The 16,649-nt window shown below is 36.3% G+C and overlaps 1 protein-coding gene across 1 annotated transcript in view; it reads right to left on the bottom strand.

Moving 5' to 3' along the window:
- The window catches only part of LOC150105381 (transmembrane and coiled-coil domain-containing protein 4-like), a 298,911-nt gene that overhangs the window by 226,756 nt on the left and 55,506 nt on the right, over positions 1 to 16,649 (bottom strand). The window contains exon 3 of the mRNA XM_090393942.1: positions 5,369 to 5,426. Coding sequence (XP_090250068.1) covers positions 5,369 to 5,426 — 58 coding nt within the window. The remainder of the gene's footprint in view (positions 1 to 5,368; positions 5,427 to 16,649) is intronic.

Below are 16,649 nucleotides of genomic sequence, written 5' to 3'. Positions count from 1 at the left end.
ACATGTTCGACGAACACATAAGTCTGTCCACACGTTTATTGTTGAAAGTGATTGTTTTCTCCCTGGTGCAGGACACCAGAGTGTACAGAGGATTTGAAATTGGAAGTGATCACTATCTAGTCTTGAGCAAGATAAAATTAAATTTCATATTGAAAAGAATAACATGTAAGAAAGTTTTAGAGCGAATAAAAGTTGAGCAGCTCTCAGATGTGAACTGTAGACTAAAATACACAAAGATTATTGAAGAAAAAATGAAAGAGTTTGAGAACAGGAATCAAACTTTGCAGATTCAGTGGCAAACTCTGAAGAAAACATTGATTGATTCTGCCAGAGAGGCATGTGGTGAGGTTGTCTGTAAGGATAAAAAAAATCAGAACTCCCTGGTGGACAGAGGAAGTTAAAGAGGCAGTGAAGGAAAAGAAAAAAGCATATCAAAAGTACCTGGCATATAAGTCAGCTTGTGCTCTTAGAGAATACAGAGACAAATGCAAGAATGCTAAACACTGTGTAAAACTAGCTAAACAAAAGTCATGGGAAGATTTTGGTATGAACATAGAAAATAAATATCAGGAAGGTGGCAAGATATTCTGGAGGTTGTTGAAGAAGCTTAGGAATGGAGGAAAGAGTGCTGTAAAAGGAGTTAGAGATGATAAAGGTGACATGAAATCGGGAGAAAAAGATATCCTTGAAGTATGGAGTAATTACTTTGAAAAACTTCTAAATGAAACAAGCAGCAGTGATGACAGCATAGTGGTAAAAAACACTGACCAGGCATGCAGTCAGGAATACATATCCATACTTTAAGTAGAAAAAGCCATCAAAGGCTTGAAATGTGGAAAGGCAGCAGGAGTAGATGATATTCGACCAGAAATGCTGAAGTATGGTGGTGTGAGAGTCTTACAGTGGCTGCACTGCATAGTTCAGAAGGCCTGGACAGAGGGACGAATTCTCGATGATTGGAGTAGAGCTCTTATAGTACTCGTATATAAAAAGGGAAATAAAACTGAATGTGAGAATTACAGAGGTATTTCCCTACTGAGTGTTCCCGGCAAGATCTATGCAAGTATACTCGAGAAACGATTGAGAAGAATTGTGGAAGAAAAGCTTGGTGAAGAACAAGCTGGATTCAGGCTAAATAGAGGTTGTCAGGTTCAGATCTTCACTTTACGACAAATAGTTGAGAAAGCATGGGAATATAACAAAGATCAGTATTTAAGTTTTGTCGATTTGGAAAAGGCATATGACAAGGTGCCAAGAGAGAGAAGCTATTCAATACGATACAGTTATATGGTGTCAATGGGGCATTATATCAAGCAATACTCAGTCTTTATTTGAGTTGTAAGTCAGCAGTTAGAATTGAAGGAAGTACAGGAAGATGGTTTAATTTTAAATCTGGTGTGAGACAAGGATGTACATTATCCCCTCTGTTATTCATTATCTATATGGATCACATTATGAAGGAAAGTGGTATTAAATATGATATCAAAATTGGAGAAGATGTTAATGTCAGCTCTTTGCTTTATGCAGATTATGTTATACTTCTAAATAAATCCGCTGCAAGTCTGCAAGATTCTCTGACTAAATTGAATAGCTGTTGTAATAGATATGGTATGCAGGTCAGCAATAAAAAGACAAAGACAATGAAAATAGGCAGAATCATTGAAAATGTCAATTGTGTTGTGAATGGAGAACCTGTGGAACAAGTAAAACATTTCAGCTATTTAGGCACGATTTTTACTGAAGATGGTAAATTAAATATAGAAATAGACAACAGAATCAGCAAAGCTGGTATGGTGGAAAGTCAATTGAATAAATTCATATGGAATAAGAGAGAAATTAGTCAGAACACTAAATTAGCTGTACACAAGACAGTGTTCAAACCAGTTTTAACTTATGGATCTGAGAGCTGGGTCAGAAGTAAAACACTCGACCAAAGACTAGAGACCACAGATATGAGAGTCCTGAGAAAGATTATAGGCGTGAACGTGAACAGATGGCATCAATGGCAATATCATATTAAAAACGAGGATATTAGGAAAGAACTTGACACTGTCAGCATCCAGGAATGCGTTAGCAGAGCTAATCTCAGGAGGTATGGTCACTTAAACAGAATGAGCGAGGAAAGATTAGCAAAACAAGTGTTCTCTGCCAGGTTGGCAGGAAAACGACCCAGAGGAAGACCAAGATATAGGTGGATTGATACAGTACAAAGTACCTTAGATGATAGAAATATAGGATCTGATAATGTTGGAGTCTTGAAAAATAACAGACTGATTTGGAGGAAAATTGTAGATAGGAAATTAATAATGATGTAATTTTTTTCATGTAGTACTGTCGTATCCTGTACACCCCTTGAGGGTATATAGCAGGAATTTGATGATGATGAGTACTAATGAAAATGAAAAAGGCTCTAAGCTTGTAGTATGAGGATGTGCACAGAAAAAATATATTCCCTTATAAGAAATCGAATTTATAAAAAAGCAAAATGTCTATATGGTTATTTCAAGAAACTACAAGCTGGTGAGGAATACCAGTGCCACTATGAAGAACTAGCCTTTTCTGCAAGCTAATGTTGTTAGTTCAAAAACTATTTTAAAAAATATATATATATTATTGCTATACATCAAATTAATTGCAAAGTAAGTTAATAACTGTGTTGTCAGGAAAGCTTATCCCCACCCAACCTGCTCCAAAAAACAGTGAAGAAGTTGACAACAGAGAAGAGCTAAGTACAGAGCAAGTGGTTAATGTTGACAAAACTAGCTTCTCTTGGAAGAAGTTACCTTCAAATTGTCTCATTAGAAAAACAGGTATCAAAAATTCAGGTAATTAATTGAGAGGATCCATAGTGAAGAATTTATGGAGACACAACACATGTGCTAGGATAATTACTTTACTTAACATTAAGCAAGTAACATTCAATGTTTTAACTTCTGTATTGAGGTCATCATCAGGAAACTACAAGCTACATGCTGCTGCACTATACAAAAGTAAAGGTTGTTAATTATTTATCCAAGCTTGACATCTGATGGGGAAAAAAAAAAACTGGAACTACATTAAACAATTTCTACAGTCCTTTTGTATTGAGATTTGCTTCTGTCTGGGGTTGTTCTGGTTGCTATATGCTTTGAAGATGGGTCCGCCACATTCTTGGAATAATTAATCCATCATTTTTATTCAGATTTGTGAAATGTTTTAGCATTTCACAAGCTTCTTTGAATTTTCTTTCAAACCAGGTTTTGGTGCAGTGTAGGGACATAGTGCATTTCCAGTCAATTCTGGGGCATGTTTGGAGCGCATAGTCTGATAGGCCTGTTTTACCATAGTGAAGGTATTTAATGTGGCATTTGTGTCATCTTTTCTGATTGGGATGGTGTGTACTGTTTCCCCTGTGTAAGGTATGTTACAGATACATTGAATTTTGTAAGCCCCTGGGTGGGCAAGGTATAAAAGAGGATCTTTGGAGGACCTAAGTAAATTTCTTAATTTTTCCAGGGGTTTGAAGGTTGTCTTGATGTTGTATTTAAGAGTGTTCTATCTATTTTTTCTGAAACCCCCCTAATGTAGAGTATGACTATGGCATTCTTGTAACCTTTTTTGCTTTTAATGGCATTTTTTTGGAGGATCTTGAGAACTTTTTTTTTATTGTAGCATTTTTTACAAATGTTTGGTTAATGATTTCCAATTCTTGGTTCAGAGCTTGTTCATTGGGGCAAATTGTTAGGGCTCTGTGTTTGAGGGTGCTGATGACTCCTAGTTTTTGGGTTGGGTGGTGGTATGAATTTTTAATGTATTGGCCTGTACATGTAAGTTTGCAGTAAACAGCAAAGGATGGGCAGCCTGAGGGAAGAGGTGTGATGAGTGTGTCTAGAAAAGGAAGAGAGTTTTTTTTTTTTTCGATTTAGGCGGTGAATTGGATATGTTTGTGTTCTTTGTTCAGGTGGCTTAGGAATGTATTTAATGTTTCATGGCCATGGGGCCAAATAACAAAAATATCATCAACATATCTGAGCCAGACTTTGGGTTTTAGGCTGGCCGAATCTAGAGCTCGTTGCTCCAAGTCTTCCATGTAAAAGTTAGCTATTGGGGGAAAAGTGGCGAGCCCATTGCCGTATCTTCTTTCTGTAGGTAAAAATTATTTTGCCACATGAAATACCCGGAACAGAGTACATGGGCAAAGAGGGCCATAATATTGGGTGCTAATATGTTTTGCAAGAGAAGAATAGTATCATTGATAGGAACAATAGTGAAAAGGACAGTTATGTCAAAGCTATGTAATACATCTTTGTCGTTGAGTGTTGTTTCTAATCTTGTTTAAGAAGTGTTGTGTATTTTTTTATGTGTGTGTGGGGGAGGGGGGGAATGACCTACCAACTCCTTGAGTTTGGCCGCTAATTTCTTAGCTAAGTGATAATTAGGGCATTTACTCCCAGACAGTGCCATCGACTGGTTAACTGAACTGTATATAGTTTTGCTTAATAATTTCTTGTACTTCATTCAGTAATTAAATGAAGATATTGCTATCAACAATAACATAATCAATAATACTTTTTTAATTTCTTATGTTTTCTCTTCTTGGGAATTTGTGCACATCTTTATGCTGGAACATGGTGTTAGTGATGACTAGTCAGCATCCTAAACAGAAATCCAGCAGATACTTATTAACTTTGATGTCTTCTCCAATTTTCTTGAAACATTTCTATGTATGAGATCCATATCCTACTCTGCTGATTATGTCTCTAACAAAGACCAACTTTTCCTCATTCTTTTTGTCAGCTGCCTTCTCTAATAATCAAAAAATTCCTACACTTCTTCCTTAGCAGAGACTTCTGTAGGAGGACCATAGGCAAAAATAAGGCTCACTGGCCAATTCTCCATTTTGATGTTTTCCCACATTACTTAAAACTGCTTACCATTTAAGATTTTCTTTGTGCTCAGTGCTGAACAGTATGACCTCCCTTCCCTGATCATCACTGCCACAACATCACATCTTTTAGCTACTATTTAGAACAATATCACATGTTTTTGTCTTTGTTTTGATAACACAATTATGTTCACAAGGTACTTTTCTAATTCTCTTGGTTCCAATTCTTTTCTACTGATGTGACTTATAATGATGTACCCATCTTGAATTCTGATGTTGAGTTTGAGTGAGTTCTGCTAAGAATCTAATTTTCACTATTGTAGCTATAAAGTTGTTCTGATATGCAACATTCCAACTTATAATTTCTAAAAAAGAAAGAATGGTTGATGTAAATTAGTTACTAATATATATACTAACTAGACTGCTTACATATTAATGATATATGTAATGTTTGCCAATTTTGTTTGAATTTACATAATCTTACAAACATTATGAGATATTTACCTGTTCTGGAAGACCAACATGTTTGATAAGCCTTGATAAACACTGCTCCCGAAAAGATCTGTTAAAATAATAGAGCAATTAATTTAAATTTTTTAAAAAATATCATATCCTTACACTCTAGCATAGAGGTAGGAAACTCATTTTTATTAGGAGGCTAAAAGTTTCTCAAATAGTGCCCACCAATCAAAATATATGGAGTCTGTGTTTGTTTTGACAAATGTTCTCCTTCCTTCTTTCCTGTTTATGCTTACATACAGACCCATACTGTATCATGCAGATTTTTGAAACAAGATTCAATGGAATTATTATTATTACAGGTATCTCCATGGAGTCAGTAGACTCATCGCGGGAGACCCAAACTAGCAAAACAATATCTGTCATATCTCTTCTTGAATTCATTTACAGACGAAGAGCTCACAACTAAGTCAGGCAATGAATTCCACTCATTCACCACCCTCCAGGCAAAAAAACCTTGTTCTGACACCTTTGTTAACCACACTCTTCTTTAATTTCCAGAGATGACCTCTTGTTCTTCCATCACTATCACACAGCTGAAACATTTCCCCTGCATCAATCCTATAAAAACCTTTCAGTAATTTAAATGTTTCTATCATATCCCCTCTTCTTCTTTGCCTATCAACCAATCTCTGCAATCCACAAGCTCTCAATCTATCAATGTAGGGGTATTTTTTATATCACTCACCAACTTGGTCACTCTTCTCTGAACCCTCTCCACAGCCTCCTCATCCCCAAGGAATCCAGGTGACCAGACCAGAGCACAGTAATCCAAATGTGGAAGTATCAATGCTTTATAAAGGGGAATAATAACCTCTTTATCTCTGGATGTCAGTGTGTTCCTCAACAACCAAGTAATCCTACGTGCAATCTTGGACACCTTAGAAATGTGTCCTCTGAACTTCATCTCCCTATCTACCAATACCCCTAAGTCTCTAGCCTCATCAATCTCTTGGAGTACCTTTCCATCAATGTAGTACACAGCTGGTAATCTTTTAATCCCAAAATGCATGATTTTACACTTTTCCACATTGAACTGACATCCATTATCTTTTGCCCATTTTATCAGCTTATTTAAATCATCCTGCAAACTTTCAACATCAGCTTGATTTTTTATTGCGCTACACAACTTTGCATCATCAGCAAACAACAGAATATCTCCCTTTAAGCCATTTCCTATATCTATGTCACCTGCCTCATTCTGAACTCGGCTCCTCCATACACCACCTTATGGTATCTCTCCCTGAGCTATTCTCCTATCCATATCACCAATTTAATATCCATTCCCATCTGCTCCAATTTGTGTAACAGTGTTCCATGGGGTATCCTGTCAAAAGCCTTAGCAAAATCCAGAAGTACCACTGTGTAGCCTGTTCCTTTGTTCAATTCAGATGTTATTCTATTATGAATAGTTAATAGATTGCTAAGGCAGGATCTACCTTTAACAAAACCATGTTGGCCTCTATAGAGTATCATATCCTGATCCACCCATTCTTGAATTTTGTCTTTAACCAACTTTTCCAATACTTTTACCGCTACTCCTGAGATGGTGATTGGTCTGTAATTAACTACCGCAGTTTTAGAGCCACCCTTATGCAAAGGAACCACTTTGCCTAACTTCCACTCCCTAGGGACCATACCAGAGTTCAAACTTAAATTAAATATCCAAGTAAGAGGGGTTGACAATTCATTTGCACATTCATGCAACACCTGAGCTGATATGTTTTGCATTTAAATTTTGCAATATATTTAATACCTCTGATTCTTTAGCTTCAATTCTCACATTAGGTATTGCTACAGGTATAGAGATATCCTCACTTGGGTGATAGACTTTTGAAAAGTGATCACTCAGTAACTCTACATCTGATTTTGTAACCTCAATACCATCATCACCCACTAAAGTTATCCTTCCGAAGTCATTCTTCCTCTTACTTGCCACATAGCGGAAGAACTCTTTGGGATTACCCTTGATCTCTTTGGCTAAGGTCTTCTCATAATCTGATTTAGCTTTTCTTACTATGCTGGTAACCTTCCTAGCTTGAGCCTTGTACTGCTCATAGGTGTACTGGTCGCCTTTCTCCTTGTAAAATCTCCATAACATTTTCTTTTTTTGCAGATCAAGCTTGATACTACTGCTCATCCATCTAACGCCTGCCTTGTTTGACCTCCTGACCATGGGCACACAATCTGATATTGCTTTCCTCAGATACCTGCTGATTTTATCCCATGCACTGCTAACATCTTTACCTTGCAATATGTTCTGCCATGGGATGGCTGCAAGCTCACTCCAAAGCTTGTTATAATTGCCTAACCTGTAGTTCCGTATATACCCCTTCTTAACAGAAAAATCCACAGATTTTGCAACCTCCCAAGTCAATACCACATGATTGCTTTCACCAATTGGAGGTAACGAGGACACCTTACTTATGCATATAACCTCTGAACCAATAACCAGGTCCAACACTCTCACATCACGTGTCCCTTCAGTTATGTGCTGTTTCAAGTAATTATCTCACAGAAGATGTATGAACTCATTTTCCTTTTTGCTACGTGATATTTCCTCCTTCCAATTGATATCACCGTAATTAAAATCCCCCATAATAATCACTAAGACTTCACTCATTGCACTAATTTGCTGATGCATGAATTCAATATCTCCCCCTGTACTCCCTGGCCTATAGCAGCATCCAACTGTATATTTGGTTGCATTGGTCACTATTTTGCACCAGACTGCTTCAAATGAACTCTCATTCACATGCCTATCATCTTGATATACTACTTTCTTTGGCCGTAACACATCAGCTATCATCAACAGTACTCCTCCCCCTGTTCTATCTTCTCTATCCTCCCTGAAAATACTGTACCCATCACATTCAATTCCAGTGACAACATCTTCTGCTGACAGCCAAGTTTCACTAATGCCTACAACTTTTGGTGAAATTGCACTGACTAATGCCAAAAATTCTTCTCTCTTATTTCGAATGCTTCTAGCATTGGTATACAAAAATTGCAGATTCCCTCTAGATCTTGTACCGGCTTTAGTACTGATATATCAGTCACTAACTTCCGTAGTCCCATGCCCATTTTTATCCCCTCTCTTCTGAAATTTATTCTGCATATAAGGATCAATAAATATACAATCAGTGCTAAAGTTTCTCTCTCTTACACTCAATCTTTTCAATATTAGTTTCCCTGCCCAATAACTTCAACTTGTTCAGAAACTTCTGGCCAGTTTGTATGTCTTGCAGGATGAAACAACCAGAGTTGTTGAAAGAAAAAACATTCCCATCTTCCTAATGAAAAGTCCTGATAAAGGTTCTTTGCATCCTAGATGAGATTTGAACCCAGATCTTTACTAAAGCGCATCATCAAAACCAACTGTGCTGAGGAGGCTCTTTGACAAGTACTAAAAAAGTCTAAACCCCAGGTAATTACAAAGGATAATTACAAAAATGATGGCCTAACCATTCCAAGAATGTGGAGGACCCATTTGCAACCTTTATAGCAACCAGAACAAGCCAAAGAAGAAAACTCCCACTACAAGGAGACTTGGTGAAGTGTTTTTTTCCCCCCTTAACATTCAATAGCACTTGAACTGTACTAGTCCTGAAGAAAATCGTAGTACAACAACTGAACTATACAAATCCAGAAGAAGCTTAGTACATGAGGACTTTAGCAGAGTTTATTGTAGTTTTTTACTTATTTTATTTATTAAATTAAATTTTTTTAAATTTATTTATTTAATATTTTTTTTAATTTTTATTTATTTTTATTTTTTTATTATTTATTATTTAGTTTATCTTATTTAATTATCACTAGAGGTCAGGCTAAGAAACAGATTAATTAACAGCATAGGTTTAATTTACCTTTATAGAGTGCAGGAGCATGTAGCTTGATTCCATATACACATGTATCCTTCTGATGATGACCTCAATACGGGTCGAAACATCAAGTGTTATTTTCTTAATAATTAGTAAAATAAATCATTTCAACACGTGTTTTGTGTCCCTAAATTCGTAAATATGAACAAAAGGCTGCAGGTTCTCTCTCTCTCCTTTGATACAAAAATAAAATCATGTACAAGGAAATCTTTCTTTTTAAAACTAGAAGTTTATACAAATTTCTGTCTAATATGAGAATCAAACCAGATACTGAATGCAAGTAATTAAACAAGTAAAAAATCATTAAAGTGATCAACAAAATGCAATGCTTTAAGAAAGCAAAAAATACATGAAACAGACCTCCAGCATCAAATATCAAAGTGATGAAAAACGGATTTATGAAAGCTTTCCTTTACGGAAAGGATGAGTAACTCTTGTTGCAAGTTTTTTTCCACTTGGTTAGACTATAATAAATTTAGTTTAATCCTTTATCCAAGCATAAGCAAACAAAGTTCGTGCCTGAGGTACCCTCAGGACTGAAGCAACTTGTGGTAAAGGTGGACTTAAGCTCTCATCAATTGTATTAGTATCTTCCATAATGCAAAACACATCTCCTTGCAGACATGTATAATGCTATGCATTAAGGGACGGGCCACCACCAAGACGGTTTCCACCTTTATTGAGGTCTCATCAGTGGGAGTCAGACCCAGAGGTGGTGATACTCAGGTAAGGTAATGGAGAGGTCATATTTATCTATACGAGTTGCCAAAAGGTATCTCACCTTATTATTAAATTAGTCTGGATTTAGAGAAAGATGTTGGAAGTTTTTTCCCACTTGGTTAGATTATAATAAATTTAGTTTAATCCGTTATCCAAGTGAAAGCAAACAAAGTTTGTGCCTAAAGTATCTTCAGCACTGAGGCAACTCATGGTAAAGGTGGACTAAGCTCTCATCACTTGTCTTAGTATCTCCCATAATGCAAAGCACATTTCCCTGCAGACATGTATAATGCATTAAGGGAAGGGCAACTACACAGATCGGTTTCGACCTTTATTGAGATCACGTGAGAGTGATGCATAGACCTTAATGCACAGCATTATACATGTCCGCAAGGAGATGTGCTTTGCATTATGGGAGATACTAAGACAAGTGATGAGAGCTTAGTCCACCTTTACCACGAGTTGCCTCAGTCCTGAAGATACTTCAGGCGTAAACTTTGTTTGCTTATACTTGGATAAAGGATTAAACTAAATTTATGATTATGTCATGGCTTATGGTATATTCTATTGCAAGGGCATCCAACCTATGGCCTACTAAATATTTTAATCCATTTAAAGTATTCTGAACCTCAGATTCATGTCACTCCTTGAAATTAATGCATGAGAATATATTGCAAGCTTTTAGTTTTATGTAACACCCTACTTAAATCAGGCATAAGATGTTGTTTTAAAATAAACTGGCCAAATGAAAAGCATCTTATCAAATTTAAAAATTAGGAAATGAAAGCATGAAAAATCTATCATTGAAATTCCAAAATCTGAACATAGTTAATTCTTCTACTCTTTCTAGTACATGAACATGGCTAAAACTAACTTGTGTGGTATAAGTAATATCAAAATTTTGATAAGTAATCTGAGAAGTAAAAACCATTTAAAAAATATAAACCCGGGCCATAAAAGATGTATATATAAGCAAATTTAAATTAATAAAATAATGAACCTTGGGAAGAAAATCAGATGAGAAGATGAGGCCTTGGTATTTTAGCTATTTGAGTAATGTTGATCATACAACTTATTTTCTTGGAAAAAAGATTTCTATCTTCTTTCCTTCTTTGCCAATCAGGAGTTCAACAGATCACTTAGAGTATTTTTATTTATTTTCATGGCCTCACCACCACCATCATGCAAGATATTCTTCCTAAGGTAGATTATTTTATTAATTTAAATTCACTTATATACTCACATCTTTTATATCCTGGGTTTACATTTTTCAAATGGTTTTTACTTCTCAATTAGATGTGGTATAAGTAATATGAAAATTTTGATGTTACTTATACCACACAAGTTACTTTTAAACTAGATCCATACAGTAAAAAGAAGAGTAGAAGAATTCAATATATTCAGATTTTGGGATTTCAAAGGAAGGTATTATATACTATGAAATTTTCTCATTTTGAATTTTAATAATTGTAAGAACCAGGATCCAGAAGTGGGTTGATAACAATGGTATTATCTTTAATGGACAGCATGGATTTGCTAAAGGGATGTCATGTTTTATTAATCTACTTACTTATTACAATAAGGTGACTGCTTCCGTGGACAGAGAAGAAGGATACACAGTAATATACTTAGATTTTGCAAAGGCTTTTGATAGATTACCGCATGATAAGTTGATAGTCAAACTAGAGCAGATGGGGTTGGATATTAAATTAGTGCACTGGATTAGAGACTGGCTTTCTGATAGCTATCAACAAGTTGTATATATGTATAAAAATTAATGATATTGGTAAAGATTTGAATGGAGATATTCAGTTGTTTGCAGATGATGCAAAGTTGAGACGAACCATGAAGAGTAGAGAAGATGTTGTGGCCTTACAAGAAGACTTGAATAAATTCAGTGACTGGGCACGGGAATGGGGATGCAAGTTCAATGTTGCATAATGTAAGGTTTTAAAATTTGGGAAACAAAGATGGGATGCACAATTTATGCTTGGTGAGGATATATTGTCGGAAGTGGAGGAAATAAGAGATCTTGGGGTGATAGTGGATAAGGATCTGAAATTTAGGGGACACACTGCCAAAATTGTGAAAACAACACAAAAAACACTTCTGGGAATGATACAGAGGACACTGACATGTAGAAGTAGGAAGATTCTTGTTCCATTGTATAAGGCTTTGATTAGGCCTCACATGGACTGCTGTGCCCAGATTTGGTCACCTGGTTTTCAGAAGGACGAAGAGATGTTGGAAAGGATCCAGAGGCAACTGACTAAGGTAGTTTCTAACCTCTGGAATGTCGAATATGAGGAAAGATTGAGAAGATGCATTTTGCAGAGTCTGGTAGACAGGAGGAAGGGGGAGATATGATAGAGACCAAGAAGTTAGTAAGGGGGTTGTAATAGGATCAATGCTGGAGAGGTTCTACAGAAAATAGTGGGAGATCAGGGGAGAACAGAGGTCATCCCTGGAAACTGTATAAAGAGGGTGTGGTAGAAGAGTGAGAAGCAGTTTTTTTTTTCATGGAGAGTTGTGAATGATTGGAATGCCTTGCCTGAGAGTGTGGTGTCTGCAGAGAATTTGAGTGTGTTTAAAGCACAGTATGATGAGCTGTGTGTGTGATAAAAGGACTTCCCAGATGAGTCTTTGACTATATGGGGTCTTGGGTAATAATAATAAGAAGATGCTTTCATTTGGCAAATTTATTTCAAAACCAGATCATATGCTTTAATTATACAAATTGTAGCCAAACAGCAGGGTGTTTCATAAAATTAAAAGCTTGCTTATGTGATTTTAATCTAGTTCATGAGAATATATAAAAAATGGTTCAAAAGCACTTTAGCCCACACATTGCACTTATCTGCTATCTTCTATACAGTTTCCAGGGATGACCTCTGTTGTGGGTGCCATGACTGTGAATGAATTCAAGGCAGGGTATGATAGATACTATGTGAATGTCGAATAGTTGTTCTTGACATGATGTTAGGGCCTCCCTCAATGAGTCTAAGGACTCCTTGGAGTTGCCTGTAATAATAATAATAATAAAGTCTTGCAGCCTCTCGTGAGTATGAGAATGATAATAAGTGATAACTGAGGGCATGCAGACTGCAGTTTGATAGATAGAAGACAATATGACTGAGACATTTAAGCTATTGAAGGGTTATTATTAACAGATTAACTCCGAGAGTTTTCATAAAGTAGAATGATGGGAAGGAACAAGGAAAAGGGGCCACCCCGGGAAGTTGCAGAAGGAAGCAGTTTTGCACAGAAAGTGATAGGAGCACACACTTTTAAACTAGCTGACTAATTAATTTTTAGTTTAATTTTTAATTTAAGTGAATAGTTTTTCTCTCTCTGCAACCTATAGATCTAAGGTTGCAGAGAGACTGATTGATTAGCATGAGACTACTATCTTGCTTGATGAAGGCTGCAAGTGACTTAAAAATGTCCCATGTTTGATCTGTTGGGTTTTCAGACTGATTAATCCTTAGCTCATCTATAGTACTAACTGTGCTATAGCTTACATCATTTCATGTGTAGACATGGCAAAAATAAATAAAAGTCAAACCATCAAAGACATACACTGGCACATGAATGCACACACACACACGTCAACCTACCACCATATTTTTTGTTTTTCTTCTATTTCTGTTCTAATTCGTATTGCATCATAAATGAACATGTCATAGCAAATTCTCATATTCAATTATCTTCGCTATTTATTGAGTGCTGATGTATCATAGAAATCCCCAGTTTAAAAGCACAGGCTAATATTTGCAGGCATAAATAATTTGAAAGGTGAGAAACATGCAATGAGAGGGGATATGAAGAAGTTGTTAGAAGCAAAAATGAAGAGTAAGAAAGCAAAGATTGTGAGTCTGCTGCCCTGGTATGATAGGACAGAATTGATAAGAAGGGCCATGATTGCCAGTAAGAAGATTGTTCAGTTTATAAATGAGTGGAGTAAATTTAATGGACACAAGGACCTGTATATTCCTGATGGACTGCACTTAAATGATTATGGAGTTAGATGCTTGGAGAATGTGTTGCTCAGTAAAAGTTTGGAAGTACAAAACCAGGGAAACTATAGATATTGGGGAGAAGCAATCAATCATGGTCTAGCCACCCCTGAGACAAATGAGTGTGGGTGCAGAATTAATGTGCAGAAATAGCCACTCCTGGAATAGATGAGTTATGAGTGTAGGAATGATTGAGCTGGGTACAGTTTCCCATGTTTTGAATTTGAACAGGCAGGTAATGACATGTAAGGGTAACTAACTGTGAGCCCAAGGGGATGTTGAAATGCATGTGCAAAAATGCCCACAGTATCAGAAATAAAGGAGAGAAGTTTTGGGCATTGGTCAGCTCAACTTGGCCAAAAATTATTGGCATCAGTGAGACATGGCTGTCAGAGAATGATGTAGTTACAGGGATAAATATAATGGATGTTGTATTTTCAGAGAAGATAGAAGAAACAGGACAGGAGGAGGGACGTTATTAATGACAGCTGAAGAATTTATCTAACAAAAATAGAAGTTAAGGAAGATTGTAGATCTGATGGAAATGGTTCATTTGAAGTAGTCTGGTGAGGGATAGAGGCCAATAGGATACAATATATTGTTGGCTGCTGCTATACACTTGATGATTCAGAAGAAGATGTGGATGACATACGTCAGCAGATTAGGATATAGATTGGAAGGAGAAAAGGAAACGTGGCAAAATGGAAATGGAATTTATACAGTTACTAAGGGATAATTACCTGAAACAGCACATGATGGAAGAGACCAGGAGTTTGAGTGTTGAATCTGGTAATAGCATCAAAAGATCTGTCTATAACTACAGTGGCAATTCTACCTACAATCAGAGAAAGTGACCATACAGTCTTGTCCTGGGAGGCTGTTCAACATGTGGAAATTTCAATCAAGAAAGGGTTTATGTAGAACTGCAAAGCTTGCAATTATGACCAACTCAGGAGGCAACTTGGAAAAGTGGCATGGCATATGAAACTATATAGAATAGATGTTATTAGTGCATGAGAAGTAGTCAAGGATTGTTTGAGCAATGCAGATATCAGGAAGTATTGTTTGAGGCAATATCAGAGTGCATACTTATGGTCAGGAGGATAAACTGAGTAGGGATTAAGAAAATGAGTAGTAGTATATGGAGGAACTGCAAAAAAAAAAAAAAAAAGAAAAGCGCTGTGGAAGGAATATAAACAAGGTTATCAGCATGCCCATGAACAGTATAAAGCACAAGCAAGAATGGAAACTAGTATGATAAGGAAGGCTAAATCAGATTTCTAGAGAAAATTAGATAAGCAGGCCAAAATAGTCCAAAAGAGCTTTTTCATTACATAGTCATCATCATCATTAGGCATATCAAGGATTTAGGCCTAGCATGGTCTGTTCCGGCCTTAGAAGTTATCGTTGAATCGTTTAAAAAAGACGTCCTGTTACAGAGTAACAGGTTCCAAAACAGAACATAATGAATTAGAGACCATTTAGTACCTCTGGAGTGGTGGTCGAAGTATTGGAAAAGTTGGTAAAAAACTAAAATTCAGAAATGGGTGGATATGAATATGATACTCTATAGGGGGAAGCATGGATTTGTAAAAGGTAGGTCCTGCTGGATTTTGCAAAGAGTTGACAGAATATCACATGGAAAACTTACATAACTTGGAGCAAATGGGAATGGATATGAAGCTGGTGGCATGGAGAGGAGGAGAGAGAATGGTGGAGTGGAATCAGGGTGAATGAGGATGACTAGTAGAGTGTGCCAGGGCTCACTAGGACCACTACTCTACTAATATTTGTACATTAACGATATAGTGGAATATTTGAGGTGGAGGTGGGAAATATTCAGTTTTTTGCTGATGATGCAAAACTAGGGAGGGCAATAGTTGATACAGGGATGTAGAGATCTTACAGGATGATTTAAATAAATTGGCAGCATGGGCAAAGTACAATGTTTGTCAATTTAATGTTGTAAAATTTAACGTTTCACTTTAAGATGAAAATATTATATGCAATCTCATACTGATGATTCTAGTTGACAGGAAATTTAAGTAAGGAAATACTGTGAGTAGACATATTACTTACAATCATAATAACAGAATTAACTCGAATAATATACAGTAAAACACCGAAGTTACGTGGTAGGTGGGACCAACAAAAAGCACGTAAGTCGAATTTGCATAACTCGGGGTATAATTTTGCATGTAATTTTTATATACAAACATACAACTGGGACCAAAGGTTTACAAAAACACTATATTTTTTAAGAAATATAATCATAATTGTAGCTTTTTTGTACATAAAAAAAGAAAGTTATTTCGATGTCGATGGTTTCATAAACTCTAATAGATTCGTCTGATGGCATAATATCTTTTTCTTGTCACGCAAAATTTCTTCATAGCAAGCTAATGATTTTTTTATTCCTTGCCTTGTGGCTACAATTCATTCCTCGTTAGAATCTCTATGTCCTCCAAAATCTGTAAACCTTTCTTTTATGATTGTTCTTACTGTGGATTCCTGTAGATCGAACTTCTTTGCTGGCTCACAAATTTTCATTCCGCCTTCAAAATCCTTAATAATGTTGAGTTTTGTTTCCAAAGTCAATGTTTTTCTTTTCTTGCTAGCAGTAGAAAAATTGGACTTGCTTCTTTTGGA

Source organism: Typopeltis vanoorti, chromosome 6, assembly GCF_054136105.1.
Source record: "Typopeltis vanoorti isolate ZY-2024b chromosome 6, IOZ_Tvanoo_1.0, whole genome shotgun sequence".
NCBI classification, from domain to species: Eukaryota; Metazoa; Arthropoda; class Arachnida; order Uropygi; family Thelyphonidae; genus Typopeltis; species Typopeltis vanoorti.
The sequence above is the reverse complement of the archived record's forward strand: the minus strand, read 5'-3'. Positions and strand labels throughout refer to the sequence as shown.